Below are 26,540 nucleotides of genomic sequence, written 5' to 3'. Positions count from 1 at the left end.
TTATTCTCTCTCCCTCCTTTGTCTCTAGTTTCGTCATACACCTCCTCCAACGCTTGTGCCTTGGCTCTTGGCACTGCCCTTTTTGCCTCCTTTGTGTGTCTACCATCTCTATCTGCCCCCTTCTCTGATTGGTACAATTTCTTCTTTGAATCATTTTTAGCCTTTATTACATCCAGCACCACTCTCTTCCATCACCATGTCTCTTTGTTTCTGGGTCGGCACTTTCCTCGTCAACCTACTCATAATACAAGTTTGCTATTCTTCTCCCATTATTCCTCCACACTCTCAAATGACTGCACTTCATTCAAAACTTTCACCCTACGCCCTTCCCTTTTTTAATCTCCACCACTTAAAACGGTCACTTTAAAAATCTTCAAATGCTAATAAAGGTGGAAGTGACGTATGAGATCCGTCCTCCAATTGCACTTCTCCACGCTGTGATATCCGGGTGTCACGGTTGTACGAACTATTGCCAACAGACCTGAATGTATATGTAAGATCTGTGTTCAGAAAGTAAATTTCCGTTATTGACACGTAAATATTTACTTAGCGCCGATAAGTCCTCTTTTTCTATAACTGTCATCATGTGTTTCTTTAGCAGTATGTTTTTGAACGTAGAAGATATAGAAACGCACCTAACACATGCTACAGCTTTTCAGCGTTTCGTTAATTCAATTTCAGACGTGCCCGTAGTAAATTGAGAAACCAATCAAAATATAAAGTGAGCTCTTGTTCCCGCCCATGCCGTTATTTGATTGGTGTGGTAAAACAGCTGTTCCAATTTCTTATCCGTTTCCTTCGAGGGAGTGGGTTGGGTTTATCATCCATCCCACTTCTTTGAAGTAAAGCTTGAGCGTTAGTGTCCAGGTGGATCAAGCGATCAGAATTTAAGAATGTCACGAACTATTTTGGGCGAAGCAGTTTACCCGTAGTTCCTAAAGTGACGCTCTGCAGAACCCCATTGAGATCGACAGAATACCGGAACCTTTGAATCCAGCTGTTGAAGGAGCACACCGGTGGGTGTTGCTGATCGGATCAGTCCTCTTTCAAGCACTTCTTGGCTTCCTTGTTAGTTTTAGTTTTGTTTTAGTTTTATTTTAGTTTTATATATATTTTTTTTCCTGGCGAGGCTCGTCGTGTCAAGCATTCACTGTCCTTTACCGGGAGGATGGAGATGGGGAGGTGGAAGGGCCTCAATGGCTTTTTCTCCTCCGTGTTCCTGTTTTGCGTGGTCTTGGATGTACAGCTCGATGGTACGTGGTGGCAGCCTATCAGTTTTTATCACTCGTATGTTTGCAGTTTTACTTGCTTGTCTAAGTGTATAGGGCGTTTGACATGCCTGTTTCTGTGTTCTACTTGCTTTCATAATTTTGTGTACTTCTGTGTAGTTTTTTAGGATAGTACTGGTAAAGTAATAAGACTTTATGAGGCATTGAGAGGGGTTGCAGCAGCATGGGAGAGTCTGTGGGTCAAGTTACAGTTCTCGAAGACTACAGAATCTGAGACAGTGTTGATTCTAGTTGTCGAGTTAATTAAAACCCAATACTAACGTCTTAGCTCAATGTTAATAAGCCCTGTGCGATAGGTTTTGTTTATTGTACAAGACTGTATAGTTCAAGACAACTAGCCATAGTCCCATAAAGCGAAACTCTGTAATATGCACGCTATATATCCCTCGTATGATTAATTGTAGTCGTCATGCCATTTATGGTGTCGGTTCAATGTTTTTATTTTTTGTGTCAACACAGGAAAGCGTGAAATGTGCATTCTCAGTTGCCTCCAATAACCGATAAATTGGGGTGGTGGGGGATAGAGGTTAGATGATACATGAAAATCCTTACACTTCTGGGTTTATTGATTTTTAATCATCTCTGGTAAAAAACGAATAACACTGGAAAACAGGAGTTTTTGGAGTTGTGTTCGATTTTAAACTGACTGTCCTCCCTGAGTCGCTGAAGTTAAGTTCTGCATGTAATGGGTGTCTGCCATCTGCTGTGATGATTTCCAGGTTTTTTTTTTAAACTTGTCCTCTGACACACACTCCCCCAAATTCGATAATCTGCTGAAGCCTTTTTTAAATTGTGGCTTGTCAGATTGCTAAACCAGGCAGTGAAGCTGAAAGTGATAATAGACTGGATCAAACGGTGATAAAAGGACACCATGAGATCCTATTGCACTTTAAATAGACTGAGTTTATGGAGGATAAATAAGTACCGATTACATTTAGAGTATTTGCTTTTTATATTTATATTCCAGTTAAGATTATTACCTAGACTAGTTCCTGTTTATGTTCACTTGCCACTTCTTCTCCACCCCTACTGTGATGGGTGAACAAGTAGATTTCTGCCTCACAAATATCATATCTTTAGTCCTTTTGACATTCAGAGCAAGAGAATCCATGTTGCATCAATTTAGTAAGATGCTGCAGATGTTCTATCAGACGGTTGTGGCGAGTGCCCTCTTCTACGCGGTGGTGTGCTGGGGTGGCAGCATAAAGATGAAAGACGCCTCACGCCTGGACAAACTTGTTAAGAAGGCAGGCTCTATTGTAGGAGTAAAGTTGGACAGTTTAACATCTGTGGCAGAGCGACGGTCACTAAGCAAACTCCTGTCAATCATGAATAATCCACTGCATCCACTGAAGAGTGTCATCTCCAGGCAGAGGAGTAGCTTCAGTGACAGACTTTTGTCACTGTCCTGCTCCACTGACAGACTGAGGAGATCGTTCCTCCCCTACACTATGCGACTCCTTAGTTCCACCCGGGGGAGTAAATGCTAACATTAATTTTATTTTAATTCTTTTCATTTTTATTACTATTTAATTTATTATTGTTTTTTGTACCAGTATACTGCTGCTGGATTATGTGAATTTCCCCTTGGGATTAATAAAGTATCTATCTATCTAGTAAACTGTCCACATGTTTTAAAGTAATGGCCTTCATCCTCCTCAGATATGCATCCTGTCTGCATGTTATTGTCAGCATACTTGATAATTGAACAGCGGTCATTGTTCTGTCTCAGGTCACTTGTGTGCAATGTGAATAGTAATAGAGACAAAACACATCCTTGCAGAGTCCCTGTGTTTGAGAGAATGAAATTTGAAAAACTGTTGTGTATTTTGTGAATGAGTTAAAAGAAAATCCCGAATCCATGGTATAATGTAATAAGTTAATAATGGGTTAACTATGGTGTTCTCCTGCACCTTATGCTGTACAAATATGAAAGTCATTACTATTTCTTGTGAATTATTTATTTATTTTAATAGAGCCATACCATTTCATTTCAGAAATATATTGAGTACTGACATGTTAACATTAATTTTTTTAAGTATTTAAAAGGGATCATAATTTGGGTATTTCAGCATAGGTCCATTTAAGTACATTTTCTGTCATTTTCGACAACTACATTTCGAGAACTGTACATCTACACAGAGAAGGTAGCGATTTAAACATATGCTTTCTCTGTGTGTGTTTCCCAGAAACCTCTTATTTCTCTGGAATTTCTAAATAGCTGGGAACTAGTAAAATCATCTCAACCATTGATATTTGAATTGGCTCAATCTAGCATGAGCTTGCTGGAGGGGAGTCAGTGCCTGCCCTTGAAGCACTTGGTACAATTGTGAGCAGCCGGTATGAAGGATATTGGGGGAGCTGAAAGGCAGTTAATGAGAAATATTACAAATTGGGGGAAAGATGACCCCAAATGGGTTTCCTCTGAGCGCTCTGGTTTCCTCCCACAGTCCAAAGACATGCAGGTTAGGTGGATTGCCGATTCTAAATTGGCCCTAGTGTGTGCTTGGTGTGTTTGTGTGTGCCCTGCGGTGGGTTGGCACCCTGCCCAGGATTGGTTCCTGCCTTGTGCCCTATGTTGGTTGGGATTGGCTCCAGCAGACCCCGTGACCCTGTGTTCGGATTCAGCGGGTTGGAAAATGGATGCATGGATGGATGACCCCAAATGATTCTTTCAGCATTTTAAAAGTAAAAGAACAGTCAAGGAGGTGAAGTGCATCAGGAGTGAAATTAAAATATACAGAAAGTGAAATGGCCAAATTGCATTTTTCTGAAATTTTCCCATGTGATGAAGTGGACAACCTCCCAGTGGTTAAAGGGACTACTAAGACGGAACTAGTGCTTTGGAAATTGTAGAGGGAGAAACGCTGCTTAGATTAAATACGCTGAACTCTAACAAATCACCAGTTCTCGAGCATAAAGAAGTTAATGGTAACACATATAAACTTTTGAATGCTTTTTTTGAAGTCGCTGCACACTGGGAAAATTCCTAAAGACTGAAAATTTACAAATCTTATCCAGTTATATAGAATGGTGACCAGGCATATCAAAGTTAATATAGGCAAATAAGCTTAATTTGTATCACACAAAAACTACTGTAAGAAACTAGGAAAACATTACAAGAACCAGAGTTTTACTGAACAGTCAGCATGAGTTCAGATGAGGGAAGTTGTGTTTCCCTAACATGCTGGAATTCTGTGAGGAAGTATCAAAAGGATTTGATCAGAGTGGCACAAATGTCATTTATCTTGACTTTCAGAAAGCATTTGATAAGGTCCCAAGTGAGAGGTTTGGCATCAACCTCAGAAGTTAGAGGTCAAGGTGTAGATACAGGATTGACTAAAACGGAGGCAGCACATGGTTATGGTGCAAGGAACCTTCTCAGAACTGGGTAATGTCAAGAGTGATGTCCCTCAGGTGTCACTACTAGGACCACTGCTGTTATTAATATGTACATGATTTAGATAGGAATATAAATAACAAGCTGTTTAAGTTTACAGATGATCCCAACATAGGTGGATTATCAGATAATCTGGAATCCATTGAATCATTACAGAGGGGCTTGTACAGCAAACACGCTTAGGCAGATTTGTGGTAGATTAGATTCAATGTAAGTAAAAGTATTAGATTAAGGAAGTAAAAATGTTAGGTTTGAATGCACAAAAGAAGATCTGAAAATTGAAAGTACTGCTTATGAGAAGGACCTGGGAGCCATATTGGACTAGTCATTGTCAACTTTAAACAGAACCTATTGTAGAAGTGTTTTAAGTAGGCCAACAGAATGTCCGATTACATTGCACAATGTATAGAGTACAACTCGGAGATGTTATGCTTAAGCTTTATATTGCAATAGTAAAGTCTCACCTGGAGTACTGTATTCAGGTTTGGCTACAAAAAAATAGTGTTGCTAGGAAAAAGTCCAGAGAGTATCAACTAAGCTGATTTCTAGACTACAGAGTATGAGTTATAAGGAACGATTAAAAGAGTTGAAACTTTGCAGTTTGAGCAAAAGGAGATAAAGGGGGAATGTGATTGAAGTGTTCAAAATTACAAACGAAAATAGCACATTGATACTAGTAAAGTTTAAAATTGTAAAGCGAGCTCAAAAAGAACACAGGGACATAGTTGGAAGCTTGTTAAGGTTAAATTTTGTGCAAACATTGGGATGTTTTTCTTCACATAAAGAATCATAGACACATGGAATAAGTTACCAGGTAGTGTGTTGTAGATAAGGACTTTTCAAAACTTTATTTGGTGTTATTTTGGAGAAGTTAAGTGGAATAGGATAGGTGAGCTGAATGGCCTGTTCTCATCAAAAAAAAAAAAAATCCTGGTGTAGGGCTATTCAGCTAGTTGCAAGTAGGGGCCAGATTATGTAAATGATACCAGTGAAGGGGCTTTTTTTTTCTTCCTCGGATGCTAAAAAATTTTAAATTATCTTTTCAGAAATTTTTACTTAAAATAATTTCAAATTATGGAAGGAGATTTGGGTTCCATAATTTTGTACTTGCACTCTGTCAGTGTTTTATCATTTTATCAAATTGATTTCACAAACAAGAGACATGCAAACAATTCATCCTGTCACATTTCACTCTTTTAACCTAAAAGACCACATCTTGTTTACATCAGCTATATTTGTCCCTAATGAGTACATTTTCAATTTTGTCAGTCTAACAATAGCAGTTAAATCGGGTGTATAAATTTTAAGCATGATGCAACGACAACAGAAACTGGCCGATGATAGTTACTCGATTACATGTCTTAATGGTATTCGAAAGCCAACACAATGTATATGTTGAGCTGAACATTGTGCATGTATTAAAATAAATGGTACATGCCTCCCTTAATGAGGTAATATCTCCTGAACAGCCTTGGAAATTTCTGATTGTGAGCATAAGAGCCTGGTGGCAATTTTAGTTGAGCTTGCCTTTATTTTCAACAAGTGGAAATTTTACTTTGATTCAGTCAGCAACATGCAAGAGCACCTTGCTTCATATAATGCATACAATAAAATACAAATTAATGACATTTGAAATAAATCAAAAACAGAATTCTAGTATAGTTGCTTATTCCAAAAACAGAATTTGACTTGTTTTAAAAGTTTTGTTACTGGTTGTATAAGACTTTTGTTTTGTTTTTTTTTTTTGTTTTTTTTTAAATATTAGTCACAGACATAACCAATCTCAGTCATGAATTAAAGTCAGTATGCTATAAATATGACATGTAGGATGATAGTTAAAATGTTCGTTTTCACCAGCCTGTTTAATAAATACGTGTGCTACTGGCTTTTTTTGTAGGCATGTTTTAAGCTTTCCCTCAAGTACAATCTTTTATCCAATATAGACCCAAGTTACTTAAAGTTAGGGGTGGAGTGGTGGCTCTGAGGCTAAGGATCTGTGCTGGTATCCAGAAGGTAGCCGGTTCGAATCCCTGTCACTGCGAAAAGAGATCCTACTCTGCTGGGCCCTTGAGGAAGACCCTTAACCTATAATTGCTCCAGGGGCGCTGTACAATGGCTGACCCTGCGCTCTGACCCCAAGGGGTATGCAAAAACTAACAAATTCCTAATACAAGAAATTGTATAAGGCGAAATAAAGAACAAAAAAAAAGTTCCTGACTCTCCTCTTTTTCTCCATTAATGACCAGTAGTTTAGCAAATCGATGAACGGTTCGTCTTCCTAACATTTAGTTGGAGGTTCTGCTTCTGGGACCATCTCTGCACTCTGCATCCTCTTTGCCTCTTCCTTAAAATGTGCCTCATTGTTAGAAATATTAATCATTACTATATTATCTACAAACTTGACAGCTAAACAATTGCTGTCATATCCTCTAAAGCTGTTAGTTCAGTTAGAGGAGAACAAGGGGGCAATCAATGTGACTTGTGGCACTCCTAACAATATGTAATGAACTGTAAAAATGTAGTTCTCCAATTAAGCTGGTGTCTAAGTTACAATGGGTTGTCTTGAAATACCACAGCGTAAACACACAGCTATTTTCAGACTGGAACAAATCTGTATCTTTCTGCTCTCATCTTGAGGTCATTGTTTCTGTTTCAGTGACTAGTTAAAACTAACTGTTGGCATTCATGGAGGGAGCAGAAGTAAGAATAACTGATAAATTTTATAGGCCTGATGGGTGCCTTCAAAAATGAAAATGCTAAATTATTTTTCTTTTTAAATCATTGGCAAGAACCATTCAAGGAGCTAGTAAAAAATCTATTCAAGGGCTTAGGGGCTGCTAATTGAATAGTTCAGTTTTAATGACAATAACCAAGATTGGATGATTTGACAGTTGACACACTTGAGGAAATTCAGCTTAAAGTCACCAATAAAGCTAAGACATCACTTTCGGATGTTTGAAGGAAAATCGGAGTATCTGACAAAATGTACTTTTATATTGGTGGGAATGTGTAAACCCCACATGGAAGTTGAGCGTAACAGGATTCTAATTCAGGATCCTAATTCTGCTGCCTCTCAGCTCGAGAAGACTAACCACTGTTACACAAAGTCACCCTTAATTTGTTTAATTAGAATTCATGTCAGATTTGAGATTCTGATAATCTAAAATCAAAATTGGCTCACAAATCCCAAAAAAGTGTGTGGTGGTGGGTTTTTTTTTTTCTTTTTCTTTGCTTTCTCCTTTCTTAATAAAGCCATGTTAAGACAAAACTGCCATATGTGCTAGTGCACACAATTCCTGAAAAGACCACACATCAGAAGTTTCTGTACATGTGGTAAAAAATCTTTGGGTTTTCATGCTACCATAACTGCAAACTCCACCAGTGCGATCATTCATCCTGGACTATAATTATTTTATTGTTGGGGAGGGTGTACCTTTAGTGATCTAGTTGTTTATGGGGGAGAGTAATGTCAGGATGAGGGTTTGTGTATATTCATTAAACACTCCATGTGTTTGCACAATAAGTTTAATTTGTCATTTGTTTAAAAAATACAGTGAGGCACACACAGCAGATGAGTTTGTGCCCCATAAACGGGCATACTAATTTTGGCAATCAATTAGCACAAAGTTTAGCATACCTGCAGGTCTCTTTCCTTTTGCTGAGGACCACATGAAATTCCTCCAAAATAACAAACATGGCCAGAAAATATGAGGCTTCCCCATGTACTGTATTTTTCTGTAAGAGCCCACACCCTTCACAGAACTGGTATCCAACACTCTTCGTCTCCTGTCAATCATTGAATTTCTGTTTCTCTATCCTCTCCACTGCTAACACTCTTGACCTAGTAACGGGCTACTCACGAATGAGTCCACACACTGTGCTGGGACTCTGTTTGTGTATTGGAATAGACTTGTCGTCTTTGGTGTGGGTTGTTTTTTTTTTTTTTTAACCCCACAACTCTATCCTGTTTGTAAAGGAGTGCAAGTGTCTTTTTGTTAAATTGATGCTTATTAAAGCCTGTAGCTATGTGGCCTTTCTAGGACCGTATTTGAGAACTCCTGCCTTATACATAACACCCATGAAGTCCAAGGTTGGAAAATACGATGGAAAAACCTAAGATGAAAGTCTGCTTTATAAATTTAAATAAATAATATATATATATATATATATATATATATATATATATATATATATATATATATATATATATATTTATTTATTGCAGGTATCTTAATTGATGTAATTGGAAATAACAAGATAAGCTGTCTAATGGTGGTGTGTGAGTGTCCACTTGTTTGGGTACAACCATTATATTTATAATTATTTGAGATTAAAAGTGGTGCTCCACAATGGCATTGCAGAGGCTGCTTCTGTTTCAAAATATATGTCAAACTACATTTAATGTTAATAAATATAGAGTCTGACCTTAAAAAAAGTAGGAATATTCACAATTACTACACAATAATGGGTTAGACTTTTTGTTTTTACAAAGGTTCAGCCATCCTGTTGGATACATCTCTGTACAGTGCCATAAAGTATTCATTCTCCTTGAAAGTTAACACAATTTTCTGCATGACAAAAGATTTATACACATTTATCCATTTAGTATTTTTGATGTGAACTCTTAAGCTGTACCAATACATTTCCAAAGGCGCTTCAGGGAGACAAAAATATAATCAATGTTGACCTCCATGTTAAGGTTTTTAGTGCATCATACAATGCATATGTTATATGCCATTTGGTATGGTATTCTTAAAAGCAGTGCCAATGTGCCATCAACTGGAATGACAAATGCAATGCATTTTATTAATAAAAATGATTGTGCTGCACAATCTTTTTGGATTGACCGAGACACAGCAACTGGATAGACCCACAGACACATCCTTTTATTAAGATTGATTTTACAAGTCATTTGGATTTGAAACTGGAATGAGTTTGTATGTTTTATTTGGAGTGTGTTTGCCATGTAGTGTTAATATAACTAAAAATGTTCATATGCGTGGAATTTCCTTTTGGCACAGCAAACATTACCTTCTCTGTGCCTCTCATCATATGATGCTGTTTTTATGTAGGATTGACAATCAAATTTAAAAGAAAATTCCTTCCTGTTCTTTAATAGCTCATTTATTAGCAGAGAGATGATGTGATAATACACTTCTTCGGTGTCATGCCTGAGATTTGAAAGTTAACTGTAAATGCAGTGTAAAGCCTTTGCAATTATTGTCTTGCAAATTAAAACTAAGTATTAAACAAGTTATTGCCCAAGTTTATTCCAAGACAAAAATCAATTTAGGTGGAATAGTAAGCAAGCCCAGTGTTAAATGATTTTTTTTAAGTTGTATGATGTCTGTTACAAATGCAGGGTACTTTTAAAGCAAAGCCATTGTAAAACTTTGCCAGACGTGCACACTGAAATGAACAATATTTTAATTAGCAAAGTTTTTCTAGCAGGAACTTGACCTGCTACAAGAAATGAGTGAAAAATTTAAATACAGTTCTACTCTTTTTCCAAATCTGTTTCCTTCAGTGTAGGTCTGTGGGGAGTTCATCTCAGGAGCACAACCTGACTTAAACCAGCCCTGGATGGAAGTCAGCTAGTTGTAGGGTGCATCCTCGTGCTTACTCACACCAAGATTTAGAGTTACCATTTGCTTTTTTAAGCTATTAAGTCTTTGAGGAAGAGAAACTGAATCCCAATAACTATAAACAAATAAGCTTTACCTCTGTTTTGTGTGAAATTGGTTAAAGGAAACACAAAGTAGAAATGCTAGAAGTGGACTTCAATAAAAAAAAATTTTCCCCCAGAAAAGGCAGTATTGATATTAGTAAATGCAGAGTTGGTACTCTAAAGACAAAAGTAGTGTGTAAAGTAATTCCATAATTGTGTTGTGGAATAATTAGAGACTTTGGGATTAGTACTGTAAAGTTAAGAGAATGTTCTGCTTCAGGTGAAGTCTTGTTAGCTTGTAAACAGCAGGGAGGGATTGACTGAAAAGGCTTCTGTAATACTGAAAAAATATATTTTTAATGAGATTTATTGTTAACAATGTTTCATTTACATTAATATACTGTAACTGACACTCACGATTTTTCCCTTGGTTTTATGAATGAGCAAAATGAAATCCTTGTGCCGTAATTTTAAATCCACATTCACACATGGAGCTTTCTACCTGATTGATTCGTTTTTCTCTGATGGGTTCAGGCTAAATTTGAGCAAAAACTGTAATTTAATTGTATTGCCAAAAGAGGGAATTTTGACTTTTTACTAAAGCAAAACAATATGTAAATAATAATTTGACAAGCAACAAGCCCCTCTCTATACACCAGAATAACTAAAAAATGGGGAGAGTGTGGGGCAACTCCTAGCTTGGCAGTTACAGTCTCGGTGAGGCATTATAAAGGCATATTGACACTGGTATAATGAAGCCCCTGTACTGTTTCTTGACATGCTTCTGCAGAATAATTTTTGGCTGAAAGTATTCTGTGTTAGTGTGTCAGAGAGAGGAATGTAATCTTAATCAAAACTAGTAACTAATAAAATAAGTTCAGAAACAAAAAGGAAAAATGGAGAGAACACAGAGCTTCTGTAAAAAGGTTGCTGCTTACACAGCATCCAGAAGTAACAATTAGCCCTGGGCTGACAAATTTAGGTGCATATTACAGAACCAAAACTTTGCTGATATGAATTTAAAAATCCTACAAGCAAAGATATCCACAGCAAAAGTAAAAACAGCTTGGCACAAGGAATGTTTGCCAAAATGTTTGGAGCATGGGAATAAATGTTTTCTTTTCAGTGTGTATGTGTTTTTCATATGCATTATCTGCCCTGTCTTCTATTTTTAAAATCACCAAGAAAGTTCACACTTGATTCATTTTCAAAATGCAGCAAATAGACTTGAGTAAGAAATTTAAGAACAACAGGATTAAGAATTTCTTTATTTTAATAAATTCAAGTTGGTGTTACACTCAACTTATTGTGAATCTGACAATCATTAAAGTGTCTCTTCTGTGAGCACCGGCTGCAAGGCAGAAATCGAGCCTAGACAGGGCACTAGTCCACCACAAGGAGATACTTAAAATGTTTTAGTTGAATTCTTTGTATACTTTTTTTCTAGCAGTTCTCTTCTCACTGTTTTCTTCCCTTTAGGGCAGATTTTGTGTGATTAATCATAGTTACACTTTTTATACTTTTCTGAACTATTAAGAGGTTTTACTTTGCAAATTCAGTGTCTGATTTTGTTTGTTCGAAGCTCTTGTTTGTATTCTTTTTCTGACTAAGCAATTTATTTGCTGTAGGTCTGCTTGGCGCCTCTCATGAAGAGATTGAGCACCACTTGGAGATGGGGAAAAAACTACTGGCTGCTGGTCAGCTAGCAGAGGCCTTGTCTCATTATCATTCTGCAGTAGGTAAGTTCCTGTTGTAACAGATTACGATGCTTCTCGCACCCTTGCACCCTCAGACACCACGTCAGACACTAGGTAAAAGTCCAATAATGATATTTATTATATCAATAATGTGCACAAAGCACCCTCCACTCCCAAATACTCCAATAATAATAATAACAACAATAATAATCCTCCACTCTCCCAGACGCTTAGCCACCCTGCCTCCCAACTCAGCTCATTTTCTGGAACGAGGCACCGCCCTTAAATAGCCCCTGACCCGGAGGTGTTTCTGTCCCAACAGTCCACAGTTCCTTTTTCCTTCCGGGTCAGGGCAATCAGTCTTTTACTTCAACCCGGGAGCACGTCGTTCCTTCCCGTCACATGACCGTGACGTACCCCCGGGTCATAAGGCACAAAAGAGCCCATAAACCCCCCCACAGCGACTCCTGGTGGCCCCCAAGGTATCCAGCAGGGCTGTGTATAAATACTACAAAGTCCATGAGGCCCTGTTGGACCTCGGGGCACTATCCTGCTGTCGGAAGGGCTCCTCCTGGCGGCCTGGGGGTGAGGACCGGCATGAGAAGCCGTCGGTCCTCCACACTGTATGTTTTAGAATGTACAGAATGTCACTGTAAAGAATTTAGCCTGAATAAGTTAAACCCTTTAATAAATTTTGCTTCTACTTCATTTAGTGGATAATCCCAAGTACTGTACTGCATAAATATTAATAAAAGTAAGTTCATGGGTCATATTTTTTATTCGTCTCATTTTTTGGTGTCTTCTCCCAAAAAAAACCAAAATTTTTTAAATTATGTACATTTTTTTTGATTCTATATCATATTTACAGCATTATATACATCAGTATTTTATATAGACCTTATAAAATTATGGGTTATCACCAGTAAATTTTAAAGACAAGGTAATATTTTAACTTGTTTAAGGCAAACGTCAAATAAGTTCATGCTCATTTTTTTCCCACTTATTCACAGAGGGAGATCCCAAGAACTACTTGACTTACTACAAACGAGCAGCAGTTTTACTTGCAATGGGAAAGTCTAAAACTGCTCTCCCTGATCTTAGCAAGGCAATTGAACTTAAACCTGACTTTTTGGCAGTAAGTTAAACCTACTTCTTTATCTTATATTTTTACATTCAAACTATAATCTGTGTCTACAGTAATGTTCACATTTTAGTTCTTTTCCCATATTTAAGTTAAAGTTTATTTTTTCATAATATAATTATATTCTCATTTGCATGTCTTCTACAGAGTAGTGACAGTATATTATAAATGGGCATGTTAATACAACACCATATGTTAAATACAGCAGCAGAGAATTGATACATGTATGGACATACCTGATCTTTCTTACAATGCAAGTGGATGCTTAAGTGGCCTTATGATGGAAGAGTAAAAACTGTCCCTTAATCTAGTGACGAGAGTGCTAATGGTCCTATACCTGTTGCTAGAATTGATGAAAAATAACTAGATCGTGGCTTTCCTGTATTGTAAGAATACTATTTGTGCTTCTAGGGCACTGTTATATTTGTGAAAAAGTAAGCACACCCCATGAAATGTTTTCTTTTTATTATATGTGGACATATCAAGATTTGATTTTCTTTTAAATAGTGTCCATAGGCAAAGGTGACATAAATGTGGTACAGTGCATCCGGAAAGTATTCACAGCGCATCACTTTTTCCACATTTTGTTATTTTACAGCCTTATTCCAAAATGGATTAAATTAATTTTTTCCTCAGAATTCTACACACAACACCCCATAATGACAACGTGAATAAAGTTTACTTGAGGTTTTTGCAAACTTATTAAAAATAATGAAAAAAAAAAACTGAGAAATCACATGTACATAAGTATTCACAGCCTGTGTTCAATACTTTGTCGATGCACCTTTGGCATCAATTACAGCCTCAAGTCTTTTTAAGTATGATGCCGCAAGCTTGGCACATCTATCCTTGGCCAGTTTCGCCCATTCCTCTTTGCAGCACCTCAAGCTCCATCAGTATGGATGGGAAGCATCGGTGCACAGCCATTTTAAGATCTCTCCAGAGATGTTCAATCAGATTCAAGTCTGGGCTCTGGCTGGGCCACTCAAGGACATTCACAGTGTTGTCCTGAAGCCACTCCTTTGATATATTGGCTGTGTGCTTAGGGTCGTTGTCCTGCTGAAAGATGAACCGTCGCCCCAGTCTGAGGTCAAGAGCACTCTGGAGCAGGTTTTCATCCAGGATGTCACTGTACATTGCTGCAGTCAACTTTCCCTTTATCCTGACTAGTCTCCCAGTTCCTGCCACTGAAAAACATCCCCACAGCATGATGCTGCCACCACCATGCTTCACTGTAGGCATAGTATTTGCCTGGTGATGAGCGGTGGCCTGGTTTCCTCCAAACGTGACACCTGGCATTCACACGAAAGAGTTCAATCTTTGTCTCATCAGACCAGAGAATTTTGTTTCTCATGGTCTGAGAGTCCTTCAGGTGCCTTTTGGCAAACTCCAGGCGGGCTGCCATGTGTCTTTTACTAAGGAGTGGTTTCCGTCTGGCCACTCTACCATACAGGCCTGATTGTTGGATACCTGCAGAGATGGTTGTCCTTCTGGAAGGTTCTCCTCTCTCCACAGAGGACCTCTGGAGCTCTGACAGAGTGACCATCGGGTTCTTGGTCACCTCCCTGACTAAGGCCCTTCTCCCCGATCACTCAGTTTAGATGGCCGGCCAGCTTTAGGAAGAGCCCTGGTGGTTTCGAACTTCTTCCACTTATGGATGATGGAGGCAACTGTGCTCATTGGGACCTTCACAGCAGCAGAAATTTTCCTGTAACCTTCCCCAGATTTGTGCCTCAAGACAATCCTGTCTCTGAGGTCTACAGACCATTCCTTTGACTTCATGCTTGGTTTGTGCTCTGACATGAACTGTCAACTGTGGGACCTTAGATGGACAGGTGTGTGCCTTTCCAAATCACGTCCAATCAACTGAATTTACCACAGGTGAACTCCAATTAAGCTGCAGAAACATCTCAAGGATGATCAGGGGAAACAGGATGCACTTGAGCTTCATGGCAAAGGCTGTGAATACTTATGTACATGTATCCATCCATCCATTTTCCAACCCGCTGAATCCAAACACAGGGTCACGGGGGGTCTGCTGGAGCTAATCCTAGCCAACACAGGGCACAAGGCAGGAACCAATCCCGGGCAGGGTGCCAACCCACCGCAGCTTATGTACATGTGCTTTCTCAATTTTTTTTATTTTTTAATAAATTTGCAAAAATCTCAAGCGTTTTTCACATTGTCTTTATGGGGTGTTCTGTGTAGAATTCTGAGGAAAAAATTAATTTAATCCATTTTGGGATAAGGCTGTAACATAACAAAATGTGGAAAAAGTGATGCGCTGTGAGTACTTTCCGGATGTACTGTATATCTGTCATATTTTAGAGTCTAGTTTATAACTTTTATATAAACATTTACTTACTTGATAATTTTACTTGTGGGAAAAAATAAGTACACCCCTGCATTTATCACCAACCTAAATTACCTAAAATTAGATTTGGGTACATATCAGGTTCACATTATTAGAACATCATTAGAGGATCTTGGAGGGACCATTCCAATTTAAATCTTAGACTTTTAGTTCTTTGTGTTTATTGAAGTGTTTTATCACCATACCTAGACTGAAAGAGACCTAATCTGGAAAGGAATTTAAAAAGATATCCAAACAATTTTAAACAATTCCACAGCCCAGAACATCATCTATAATGGAGAATTTTTCAAACAATTGCTAAAGCCATGCTGTTACAGAAAGAACATCGGGAAAGACTGAAGCTTAACTACAGACACTTAGGCAAAGTCCAAGACATCTGGAAACATGTGCTCTGGACTGACAAGTCAAAGATACCCATTTGGCTTTAGTACCAGAAAATGTGTTTTGACTAAACTATTTGACCAGAAGAACCTGATACCATCTCTAAAGGATGGTGGTGTAAATGTTGTGGTTTGGGGCTGCATTAGATATTGGGCAGCTCCACATCCTAGAATCAACTTTGAATTATTTATTATACCAGCAGGTGCTTGAGGATAATGTGGGGCTGTCTGTCATAAAATGGATGCTTAGCTGAAAGTGTACCTTGTGACATGACAATAACCGCAAACATTCCAGTAAGGAATGACCATTAAAGAAATGGAGGAGTAAAGTGATCAGTTCAAAGCCCAGATCTGAATACCCATTAAGGGTACTATGTGTTTTTAAAATGTTCTGTGCAAGCAAGAAATCCCTTAAACTTCACATAGCTGAAAGAATTTTCTTTGGAGGATTGGGAAATGCTCCCAGTAAATGTCAGAGACTGCGAAAGAGTTTTAGGAAATGGTTGCTTCTGCCAAAGGGGGCCAAACCAGCTTTTAGAATCAAGGGTGTGCTTGCTCTATCTGCAGTATCTGTTCATTTTTCATTGAATACATTATTGCAAATATTATTTATTTCTAAAGATACTGTTTAAATGAATATAAAATATAATTCCACATATGAGGTGTAGTTTACTTTTTAACATGACTGTGTCTGTCCAGAACAAATTAAATTTGTGTTCCAGTAATACTGTAACACAACTTTACAATCCACTGTAGATCACTGTTATCCAGAACTGAACAAATCCTGGTCTGCTTTTTGGTTAACAACTGTACAAACAAAACATTATAAAGCCTTCTGCAGTGGCCTGGAAGTATTCTTTTGATCTTGATACTGTTCCATTTTACTCTTGAATTTGAGATCCCCCGATTAGCTGTTGTAAAATTATGAAGCATTCATTGTAGCAAAAAAAAAAAAAAGCTGGTTCCTTTGTCATTAAACACAATGGGAAATAACTGCCATTTTTCTTTTTTTCTTTCTATTTTATTATTATTATAATGGATTTAAAATCATCCTCTCTAAATCACATTTTCAGTTTCAGTAAAGCATACATGGGCTACTTCAACCAGCTTGCCTTCCTTCGAGGCTTCAGGCTTAGCATATAATTCCTATCCTAAAGGCAAAGTGAAAAATTATGGTAGATGTAGGTCAAACCTTCACATGCTACTACATTTTGAATATATTTTTAATATGAATATTCACACCTGAATTTCAGTGTAGTTTGACCACTTTGTTTAGCGCGCTACCTTCTGGGATTCCTGCTTAGTGTAAGAGATGCTAAAAATCCACACATGTTGAACCTTGCCAGTTATTTCCAGCCTCTGTAAATGTTTTATGGAAGTCCAATGCCAAGGAGATTGATGATAATCAGCTTTGTCTATAATAAACATTGCTTTGCCAGAAAATTATCCAGGTGTTCCAGTATGGGTTTTTTAGGCTTTATTATTGTGCAAGTTTTACTACCAACATCTTAAGTTTCAGTCTCTGATTTTAAGTTGGCAACAGAAATTGAAACATGACTTAACTGCCCAAGGTGAGGATGGGATGGCAAATGACAATTGTCTTGTGTAAAGATGGTCAAAGGTATCTACCCTATTAGACCCCTGATCGGGCAAGTGACATGCTGGCGGTATTAGTGGTAAATATTCTGTAAATCTTCTTTGATGTCCACATTAACAATAAACTATTCATCAGGATATGAAGTTTTGTATTTCATAATTATCTTATGTAGTTCAATCAATGCAATGCTGTGGTCCATAGCAGTCTGGAAAACGCTGCAGAACTGTTTTGTCAGATAAAACTCCTGACGCTCAGTCACTGAATATTGCAGATCAGGGGCCTCCTGTTTAACACTGTGCGTAGAATTCACACTAACGCATAACATTCGGACAAAAGTGGAAATGTGTGTATGCACAAAAAATCCAGATGCATAAATCTGTGTGTACGCTAAGTTCCAAGCACTTCCCCTTTACAAATCCCAACTAATGTGAAATTTAACACACTCACCTACAGCCCCACCTCAATTCCTCCCTGAATTTTGAATATTTTAATATGCAAATCTATTTATTTAAATATCACCTTCTGTTCAGTGTTTGGTTAAAAAAACAATGGAAAAGGCTTGTGAAAAAAAATAATGCAAAATGGAGGCAAGGTAAAACATACTATTTGTTGGCTTACACAAGGGTATAAGAAACAAAAGCGTGGTGGAGACACTTGCAAGTTCAAGTTGAGAAAGTCGCACATAGCCCAAAAGAAGTGGTCAGATATCACAGTTGATGTGAAAAGGTGAGTCGCAGCCCACCGTCTGTTTATTATGTTTTGGGCAATATCACAAAAAACTGATCCCCGTGTAATTGTTAGGCGGTGGTGATGATGATGCTGTGCCGAGTATGACTTCGGGCACTGGCTGCACACACACCTCTGTCTCGGAAACTGCTAGGAGGCCATCTGAGTGTATGCCGACAGATGCTGCTCTGGATGCTGTAAGAGATGTGGCCAGTGAACTAAGGAATATAAGAGCTGTACTATGTGATATTGACCACAAATTAAATGGATTGGTTAATAAATGCTGCATCTGATTACCTGTTTGTACATTCAGCCAATTACATTCAAAGTTATAACGGTGTCCGATCTAGCTGATCATTTGGTGGGTCAGGTTGATCATGATGCATAGAGCAGCACATTAATACAGTGGTAATGCTTTCTATTTACATAAGCAAATTCATTCTCTGAAGGCACCTTTATGGTGCAGCAACAACACTGAGCACCATAACAGACTGATTCTCTGCTCATGAGGTGACTCGCTATTCTTAAAAGGACTGCTTGCCTTTTGCCACACTATTTGGAAAAAGCACATGTGGCTGTACAGAGCTTCCCATTTTTAATAGGTTTTCCAGCTATATATGATGTAATGTCTGCTCATTCTTTTGGTGATTTTTATCCCTGGCTGATGCAACTTGTCTGGCGTTGTTGCAATAGCAATGTGCGTGCAGTTGACAGCTCAGATTACATTTGGAAAACCAGATGTTGCTGTGAATTGCGCTTTTGTTTGCCAGTTCAACCACAGTGTGTGAAAATCTTTTACATACTGTATGTGGATGACAAAAGGATAATGCCATCCTATATTGCTGGCATGGCACGACTCGGTAGTGATTGGGAAATACCTGATCGGTCAGCAAGTTCAAGTTGAAAAGCTCCAGTGCCTAAAAGCCCAGAGAGTGATAGAACTTGCAAAGTAGCAGATGGAGCACAATTCCTCAAAGTCTCCCATTGTAAAGCCAGTGCCGGTTCAGCAAATACCTCCAAGAGGATAGCTGTTGGAAATCGAAATCAACTTAGAAGCCAGTTGTTTGTCATCCGTAAATACGTGCTCTCTTCTAATTCTTCCATTTGCGATGTCTTCTATCAACATTAAAGTGGCCATGGTAGTTGGAATAATATGACCATTGCGTGAACCATTATATTTTTACAGAAGGATTACAATCAAGTGAATTAAATTTATAAATGATATGCAATTTAATTTCAGTGTAATGTATAAAGCCTGCATCTTAACTGTGAATCTAAAAAAGAAAAGCAGACATTGAAAACGGTAGCACTGCTTTGATACTTGCAGCTGCCAGTTTGCAAAACCGAGGAGAAACGTGCTTCCGCAAGGGGGGACCCTGCCATGAAAATGTGCGTGGCTTTACACCAAGTCCAGTTTTTATACATCTGTGAGCATGGAAAAGGGCATGCACAACATTTTTGTGCACATTTTTGTGCCTATGATCAATTTATACATGAGGCCCCAGGTGACCAGTTTTGTGAGATGATTTTTGTGTCTGTGTAATAGGCTTTGTAACATAAATAATACACCATCTAAGTCTATTCCATCATTAGAACAATCTAGACGAGAACAGGCCATTCAGCCCAACAAAGCTCGCCAGTCCTATCCACTTGTTTCCTCCAAGAAAACATCAAGCCGAGTTTTGAAAGTCCCTAACGTCTTACTGTCTACTACACTACTTGGGAGCTTATTCCAAGTGTCTATCGTTCTTTGTGTAAAGAAAAACTTCCTAATGTTTGTGCGAAATTTACCCTTAAGTTTCCAACTGTGTCCCCGTGTTCTTGATGAGCTCATTTTAAAATACAAGTCTCGATCCACTGGTCTAATTCCCTTCATAATTTTAAACACTTCAATCTTGTCACCTCTTAATCTTCTTTTGCTTAAACTGTAAAGGCTCAGCTCTTTTAATCTTTCCTCATAATTCAACCCCTGTAGACCTGGAATCAGCCATGTCGCTCTTCTCTGGACCTTTTTCTAGTGCTGCTATGTCCTTTTTGTAGCCTGGAGACCAAAACTGCACACAGTACTCAAGATGAGGCCTCACCAGTGCATTATAAAGGTTGAGCATAACCTCCTTGGACTTGTACTCCACAGATCGTGCTATATAACCTAACATTCTGTTAGCCTTCTTAATGGCTTCTGAACACTGTTGGGAAGTTGATAGCTTGGAGTCCACTATGACTCCTAAATCCTTCTCATAAGGTGTACTCTCGATTTTCCGACCGCCCATTGTGTATTCAAACCTAATATTTTTACTTCCTATGTGTAATACTTTACATTTACTGACATTAAATTTCATCTGCCACAAATCTGCCCATGCCTGTATGCTATCCAAGTCCTTCTGTAATGATATAGCAGTTCCAAATTATCTGCTAATCCACCTATCTTGGTATCATCTGCAAACTTAACCAGCTTGTTACTTATATTCCTATGTAAATCATTTATATATATATATATATATATATATATATATATATATATATATATATATATATATATATATATATATATATATATATATATATATATATATATATATATTAAAAATAGCAGTGGCTCTAGCACTGACCCCTGTAGAACACCACTCATAACATCGGCCAGTTCGGATGAGGTTCCTCGCACCATCACCCTCTGCTTCCTGTGTCTGAGCCAATTCTGCACCCATCTAAAAACATCACCCTGAACTCCCACTTCTTTTAACTTGATGCCCAACCTCTCATGTGGCACCTTATCAAATGCTTTCTGAAAGTCCAGATAAATAATATATCTAAGCTCCACTTTGATCGTATCCTTTTGTTGCCTCCTCATAGAATTCCAACATGTTAGTAAAACACGACCTCCCTCTTCTGAACCCATGCTGACTGTTCAGAATAACTCCTGTCCTTGCCATGTGTTGCTCAATCTTATCCTTAATAATTCCTTCCATTAATTTTCCTGTGATGCTTGTTAAGCTTACTGGCCTATAGTTGCTTGGATCTGCCCTGTCACCATTTTTATATAATGGGATGATATTTGCCATTTTCCAGTCCTTTGGAATCTCTCCAGTGCACAGTGACTTCCTAAAAATATGTGTCAAGGGTTTATATATGTACTCACTAGCCTCCTTAAGAACACAAGGATAAATATTATCTGGGCCTGGTGATTTGTTTGATTTCATTTTATTTAATCTGAGCAGCATTTCTCCCTCTACAATTTCCAAATCCCTTAGTACCTCCTTAGTAGTTGCGTTTACCTCTGGGAGGTTATCCACTTGCTCACTTGTAAACACCTCAGAAAATGTAAGTTTAGGGCATCTGCTATTTCATTGTCTGTATCTTTTAATTCCCCTTTACTATTCCTGATGAACTTGACCTCCTCCTTAACTGTTCTTTTACTACTAAAATACTGAAAGAATCTCTTGGGGTCTTCTTTTGCCTTATCTGCTATATTCCTCTCCAACTGTCTTTTAGCCTCTCTGATATCCTTCTTAATGGTTGCCCTCATTTTCTCATACGCGCTACAGTTCTCTTTGCAGTCATTAGTCTTATATGCCTTATACAGCAATTTTTTCCTTTGCAATTTCTTTTTTAAATCTTTATTAATCCATCGTGGAGTTTTTTTTAGTTTCCTATTACTTCCAAATTTAGGTATGTATCTGTCCTGCATTACATGTAAAACATTTTTAAACCTGTTCCACTGCTCCTCGACTGTCTCCACATTTAAAAGCTTATCCCAGTCTATCCTACTTAGACTTTGTCGCATCTGCTCAAAATTAGCCCTACCAAAGTTCATCTTAACAATTTTAGTCTTTGCATCTGTATTACAAAATACTGAGAATTGTATTACATTATGGTCACTTGACCCTAGTGGTTCAATCACCTCTACACCCTCAATTCTATCCTGATTATTACAGAATACTAAATTCAGACAGGCTTCACCCTGATCTACTTTCCCTGATAATTCATTCTAGTCCATATAACTGACAAAAATTCTAACTGATGGATAGTTGACACTACTGCCACTGTCCATAAAGTATTTAACATCATCATAATTGCCATATTTAACATAGTTAATCATTTATTCATTTCTAACACCATAACTACTCATTGTGCAGGTATCCAAAGAGTTCAATGCTGATTTGATCTGACCTATGCTCAAGCTGCTTAAAGATTTTCTTTCTTGTTTTCAGTGAAGTCCTGATACTGCTGTTATCCAGTCTTTGTGTTCTTTTTTCTTCTTTCCATTTCTCACTAACTTACCTAAAGTTTTTATAGCAAAAATCACTTATTTTACTGTTAAATTAATCTGATTTCAAATTATTTACAATAATATTTTAAGATAATCCTGTACTTTTGCTAATTGTTGTCTTTTATGCTGACATGTAATTTTATTTGTCTAGACAATGTTAGGTTAAAATGGAAACATTGTTAAATCAGCAGGCATTATGCTTATGCTGTGAAATGTGCTAGTGAGATTTCATCTGGAGTTTAACTCTTTACATCATGATACAAAAAATACAGCTCTAGAAGTTGTATAGAAACTAGTAACCAAGTGCATTCCTAGATTAAATGGTGCATCCTATAATGGCAGCTTAAATGAATGGTGGTACTTTATTTTTGAATGATTCCAGCAGTTTTGGGACTTGATCCAGGTCTCCATAAATGGCAAAAAGAGTCAATTGAGCAGAATTCGTTGTTAAAAAATTAATCGTGAAATAATGAGGATATCAATTTTAAAACTAAGGAGATTGCATTTACTGTAAGAAAAAGTCATGGTGTTGAAGTTTTTACATCTTTTTAAAAATGCGTGAACAAGGAGAAGGGCCATCTGGGCTATTAGGTAAGCAAAAAAAAAAAACATTTATAGAACTGAACATATTTCCTTCTGTTTTTCAAATGTTTTACGTTCTCCTGTATATTTCGGTCTAGAGTTTTATTTAAGGTAGAGGGTTTCCTTCATAGATGAGAAACCTTTTCATCTAGTTTTTTATGATGATTATAGAAAACTGCATTGATGTAAGTGCAGAATCTTCCATACATTCTCATCAGTAAACTGGAAGGAAAACTCCAGCGTAATATTAAATAAAGTATTTTCTTTTTAAACAGGATTCTGTTTGCAGTGTAACTAAATAAATATGAAATCATATGTAGGAATGTCATGTATTATGTTAAGATGAAGAGTAAAATATGCTATATAGTGCTTTATAGTCTTAAATAGGCAACAATCGTAAGGATTACATAATTTACCTTTTTGATGCAATTTGTGTTGTAACTAGGCTGACCCGCCTTCTAAGGCGACCGACTTTTAAGTTGACCACTTCTTAAGGCAATTCAATATGTAGATCAATTTGATATTTTATACAAACTCATTAATTTGGTTATATTGCATTTGAGCGGTATTACTTTAACACTCGTAGTTTGTTATTTTTGTGATGAAATGTAAACTTTTTTTCTGTATTGAGGTCGCCCTTTTGAACTACCCTGATATTTACTACGCGGTACTCCATCAACATTAATTATTTCCAGAGACATAATTTTGTCTATTTTTCCAGCGCATCGCGCACAAAAGCAAGGGAACGATGGGAGCACCAGAACTCTGCTCATATCATGTCGCTTCGTACCACAAGCTGCAAATAGTAAGTCTGTGATAAGCAGAATACCGCTACGCTTTCCACTCACGGGACGGAAGGACAATCCCGACCGCTTTTATATAGTAAGAAAGAAGAAGAAAATATCGCACAGTCTGGAGTAGAAAATCATCTTTTACCTGGAAAAACGAAACTACAAATCCCATCGTGCATTGCAAAATGGATGGGCGTGTGAAACTCCGCGCCTGCGTAGCACTCACGGGACGGAAGGACACCCGACCGCTTTTATATAGAAGGAAAATGTAAAATGTGTGTGGTGTTTTTTTTTTTTTTTGTTTTTTTTTTTAATATTTTTCTTTTGATGACTCAATCTTTTTTCATAATACTAAAACACTTTTTCAATGGTATAAAGTCTGTCCTACTTTCTTACCAGCCAATTACATTTTTCTTTTACTGTCTATTTTTCTTTGTCTCAGGCACGGCTGCAGAGAGGTAATATTCTGTTAAAACAAGGAAATACTCAAGAAGCAAAGAAAGATTTTGAGGAGGTGGTAAGTGCTGTTCCTTTCAATAATTACAATATTTCTGACCAGTTGTGCATGTAATCGATGTTGTGTTGCACTGCTTTGTACTTTTAACTTTTGTTACCTTTTTTTTTTTTTTTTTTGGAATTTTAAGTTAACATATTGTTGAATTAATTTCCATTTATCACAATTTCCTCTCTATCAAGAGCACAAGTAAGAGGTAGATGGTTGCTTTAACATTGTCATATATGACTGTATTAAACTGCACTACCCTAATGTACTGTAGATTCAGCAGCATGAGGTGAAAATAACTTTGTGATAGGTGTAAAAGTATGTCAAAAAATTATCTATCCTTTCACCCATGTATCCATTTTGTACTCCATGGCCATGATTAATAGGAGCCTATCCCAATAATATTTGATACAATTCAAGGATCAACACTGGACCAGAGGGCCTTCCTTCACTGGGCATGTGGAGTTTTGGAGTTGGCCATTGATTTAAGGTGCCGAAACACTTAAAATATTTCAGTAAGCATGAGTGCTTATAGAAAACCCAGTTTGTGAAAGGAGACCATGCAGACAGCATATATACACTTGCCATGCATTAAACCTGAACCTTGACCTGTTGTGCAGCTGTTATGTGATGCTTGTTTTCATATTTGTCTTCTTTCCAAAACTTTATTTAGTCCCTGTTGTATTCACTGACCCATATTCCCCTTGATCCTTGTCAGGACAGCAAGCCATTAAAACAAAAAGAGCTCCAGTCCTTATGAACCACAAAACTGGTTTTGCCACATTACTATTATATATTTTTTTAAATTGGCGGTGCTTGTACAGAACATGAGGTGCTTATGAGAATGTTACGTGTATCCCATTTGTAGCTCTCCTTTAGTGTTCTGAACTACAAACTTATTGTGATGTGTGTTGCTGCTGCAAGGATAGCTGTGAGGAATGAGAAGCCGGTTGGGAGTGAGCCCAGGAAAAAAATCACTTTTTGTAAGGGTACAGGACAGTTGGGCACAAGAACACTATCTCCTCACCCCTGTTACTTAACAGCCTGAGCAGTTTGAGACTTTGTCACCTAATCATCAGTACTAGGCTGAAAACAAGGCTGGTGCTGCTGCTTCCTTTTTAAAGAATGCAACTTAGGATTTTGATGTTTTCTACATTTAAAGAAGTGTTTGTTTTTTTGGTTGTTGGCATTTGTTTTGTTATGGTCATCACCTCGGCATTTGCCACAATAATAAAGTATAAAAGCACATACATGTAACGTCCATAATTGTTAACCTAAGTTTCAATATGTTCAAATATTATTTTCACTTTGAATATTCAATCTTTTTGCAGGTTATCAAAAAAGAAAGTTGTTTAAATCTGTGCTAACATTGCATCTGATCCCTTGTCCACAGCTGCGTGGTAACCCACACCATGAAGAGGCTTGGCTACAGCTGCAGCATATTCAAGAGCTAGATCAGTTAATCCTAGAGGCAAGGAATGCATATAATCGGAAGGACTGCACTGCAGCTATCACCATCATGGAGAGAGTAATTGAGGTGAGCATTGTTTTACCTAATGGATCAAACATTTTTGCTCATTTTATTTTATACAATTTTATACTTTTAATTTTAAGTTTAACCAAAAACTATAGAAACATAGCAACAATACAGTGCAGGGTATAATGACATAACAAATACCAATTAAATGTTTAAGATATAAGCATAAGACTAAACAAATGACAGTAAGACAGTTGATATTTCAGTAAAAATAAGATGCAGTTTTACATAATGCCATCTATAAGTATTACTTTTAGTTCATTCATTTTTATGAACCTGGTTATTTCAGTACAAGTTCTAGTCCTCATGATCCTATCACGGCAGCAGGCAAGTAACAGCCCTGCAGAAGTTACAAGTCCAGTATGGGCCTGACCTGCAAGCACCCCATGAGTCATTCTTTTACAGCTAATTCAGGTTTACAATCAACCTAACCTTGTATGTCTTTGACGTGTGACCTAAAGAGAAGACAAACATACACACACTAAATATGCATAGTCCTTGCAAGCTGGTTCAGGATATAACGTACCATTTCAAAATTTTTTTTTTTTTTTTGTATCTTCAGTGGGACATTTTAGATTGTTTTCATAGC

The 26,540-nt window shown here is 37.5% G+C and overlaps 1 protein-coding gene across 1 annotated transcript in view; it reads left to right on the top strand.

Annotated features, from left to right (window-relative positions):
- Positions 1 to 752: 752 nt before the first annotated feature.
- dnajc3b (DnaJ (Hsp40) homolog, subfamily C, member 3b) overlaps positions 753 to 26,540 on the top strand; it is a 39,432-nt gene continuing 13,644 nt past the window's right edge. Inside the window, exons 1-5 of the mRNA XM_039747029.1 lie at positions 753 to 1,253; positions 11,986 to 12,096; positions 13,065 to 13,189; positions 24,355 to 24,429; positions 25,808 to 25,951. Coding sequence (XP_039602963.1) covers positions 1,169 to 1,253; positions 11,986 to 12,096; positions 13,065 to 13,189; positions 24,355 to 24,429; positions 25,808 to 25,951 — 540 coding nt within the window. The 5' untranslated portion in view covers positions 753 to 1,168. The remainder of the gene's footprint in view (positions 1,254 to 11,985; positions 12,097 to 13,064; positions 13,190 to 24,354; positions 24,430 to 25,807; positions 25,952 to 26,540) is intronic.

This window comes from Polypterus senegalus, chromosome 3 (assembly GCF_016835505.1).
Source record: "Polypterus senegalus isolate Bchr_013 chromosome 3, ASM1683550v1, whole genome shotgun sequence".
In the NCBI taxonomy this organism is placed as follows: Eukaryota; Metazoa; Chordata; class Cladistia; order Polypteriformes; family Polypteridae; genus Polypterus; species Polypterus senegalus.
This window is presented reverse-complemented; position numbering and strand designations above follow the sequence as displayed.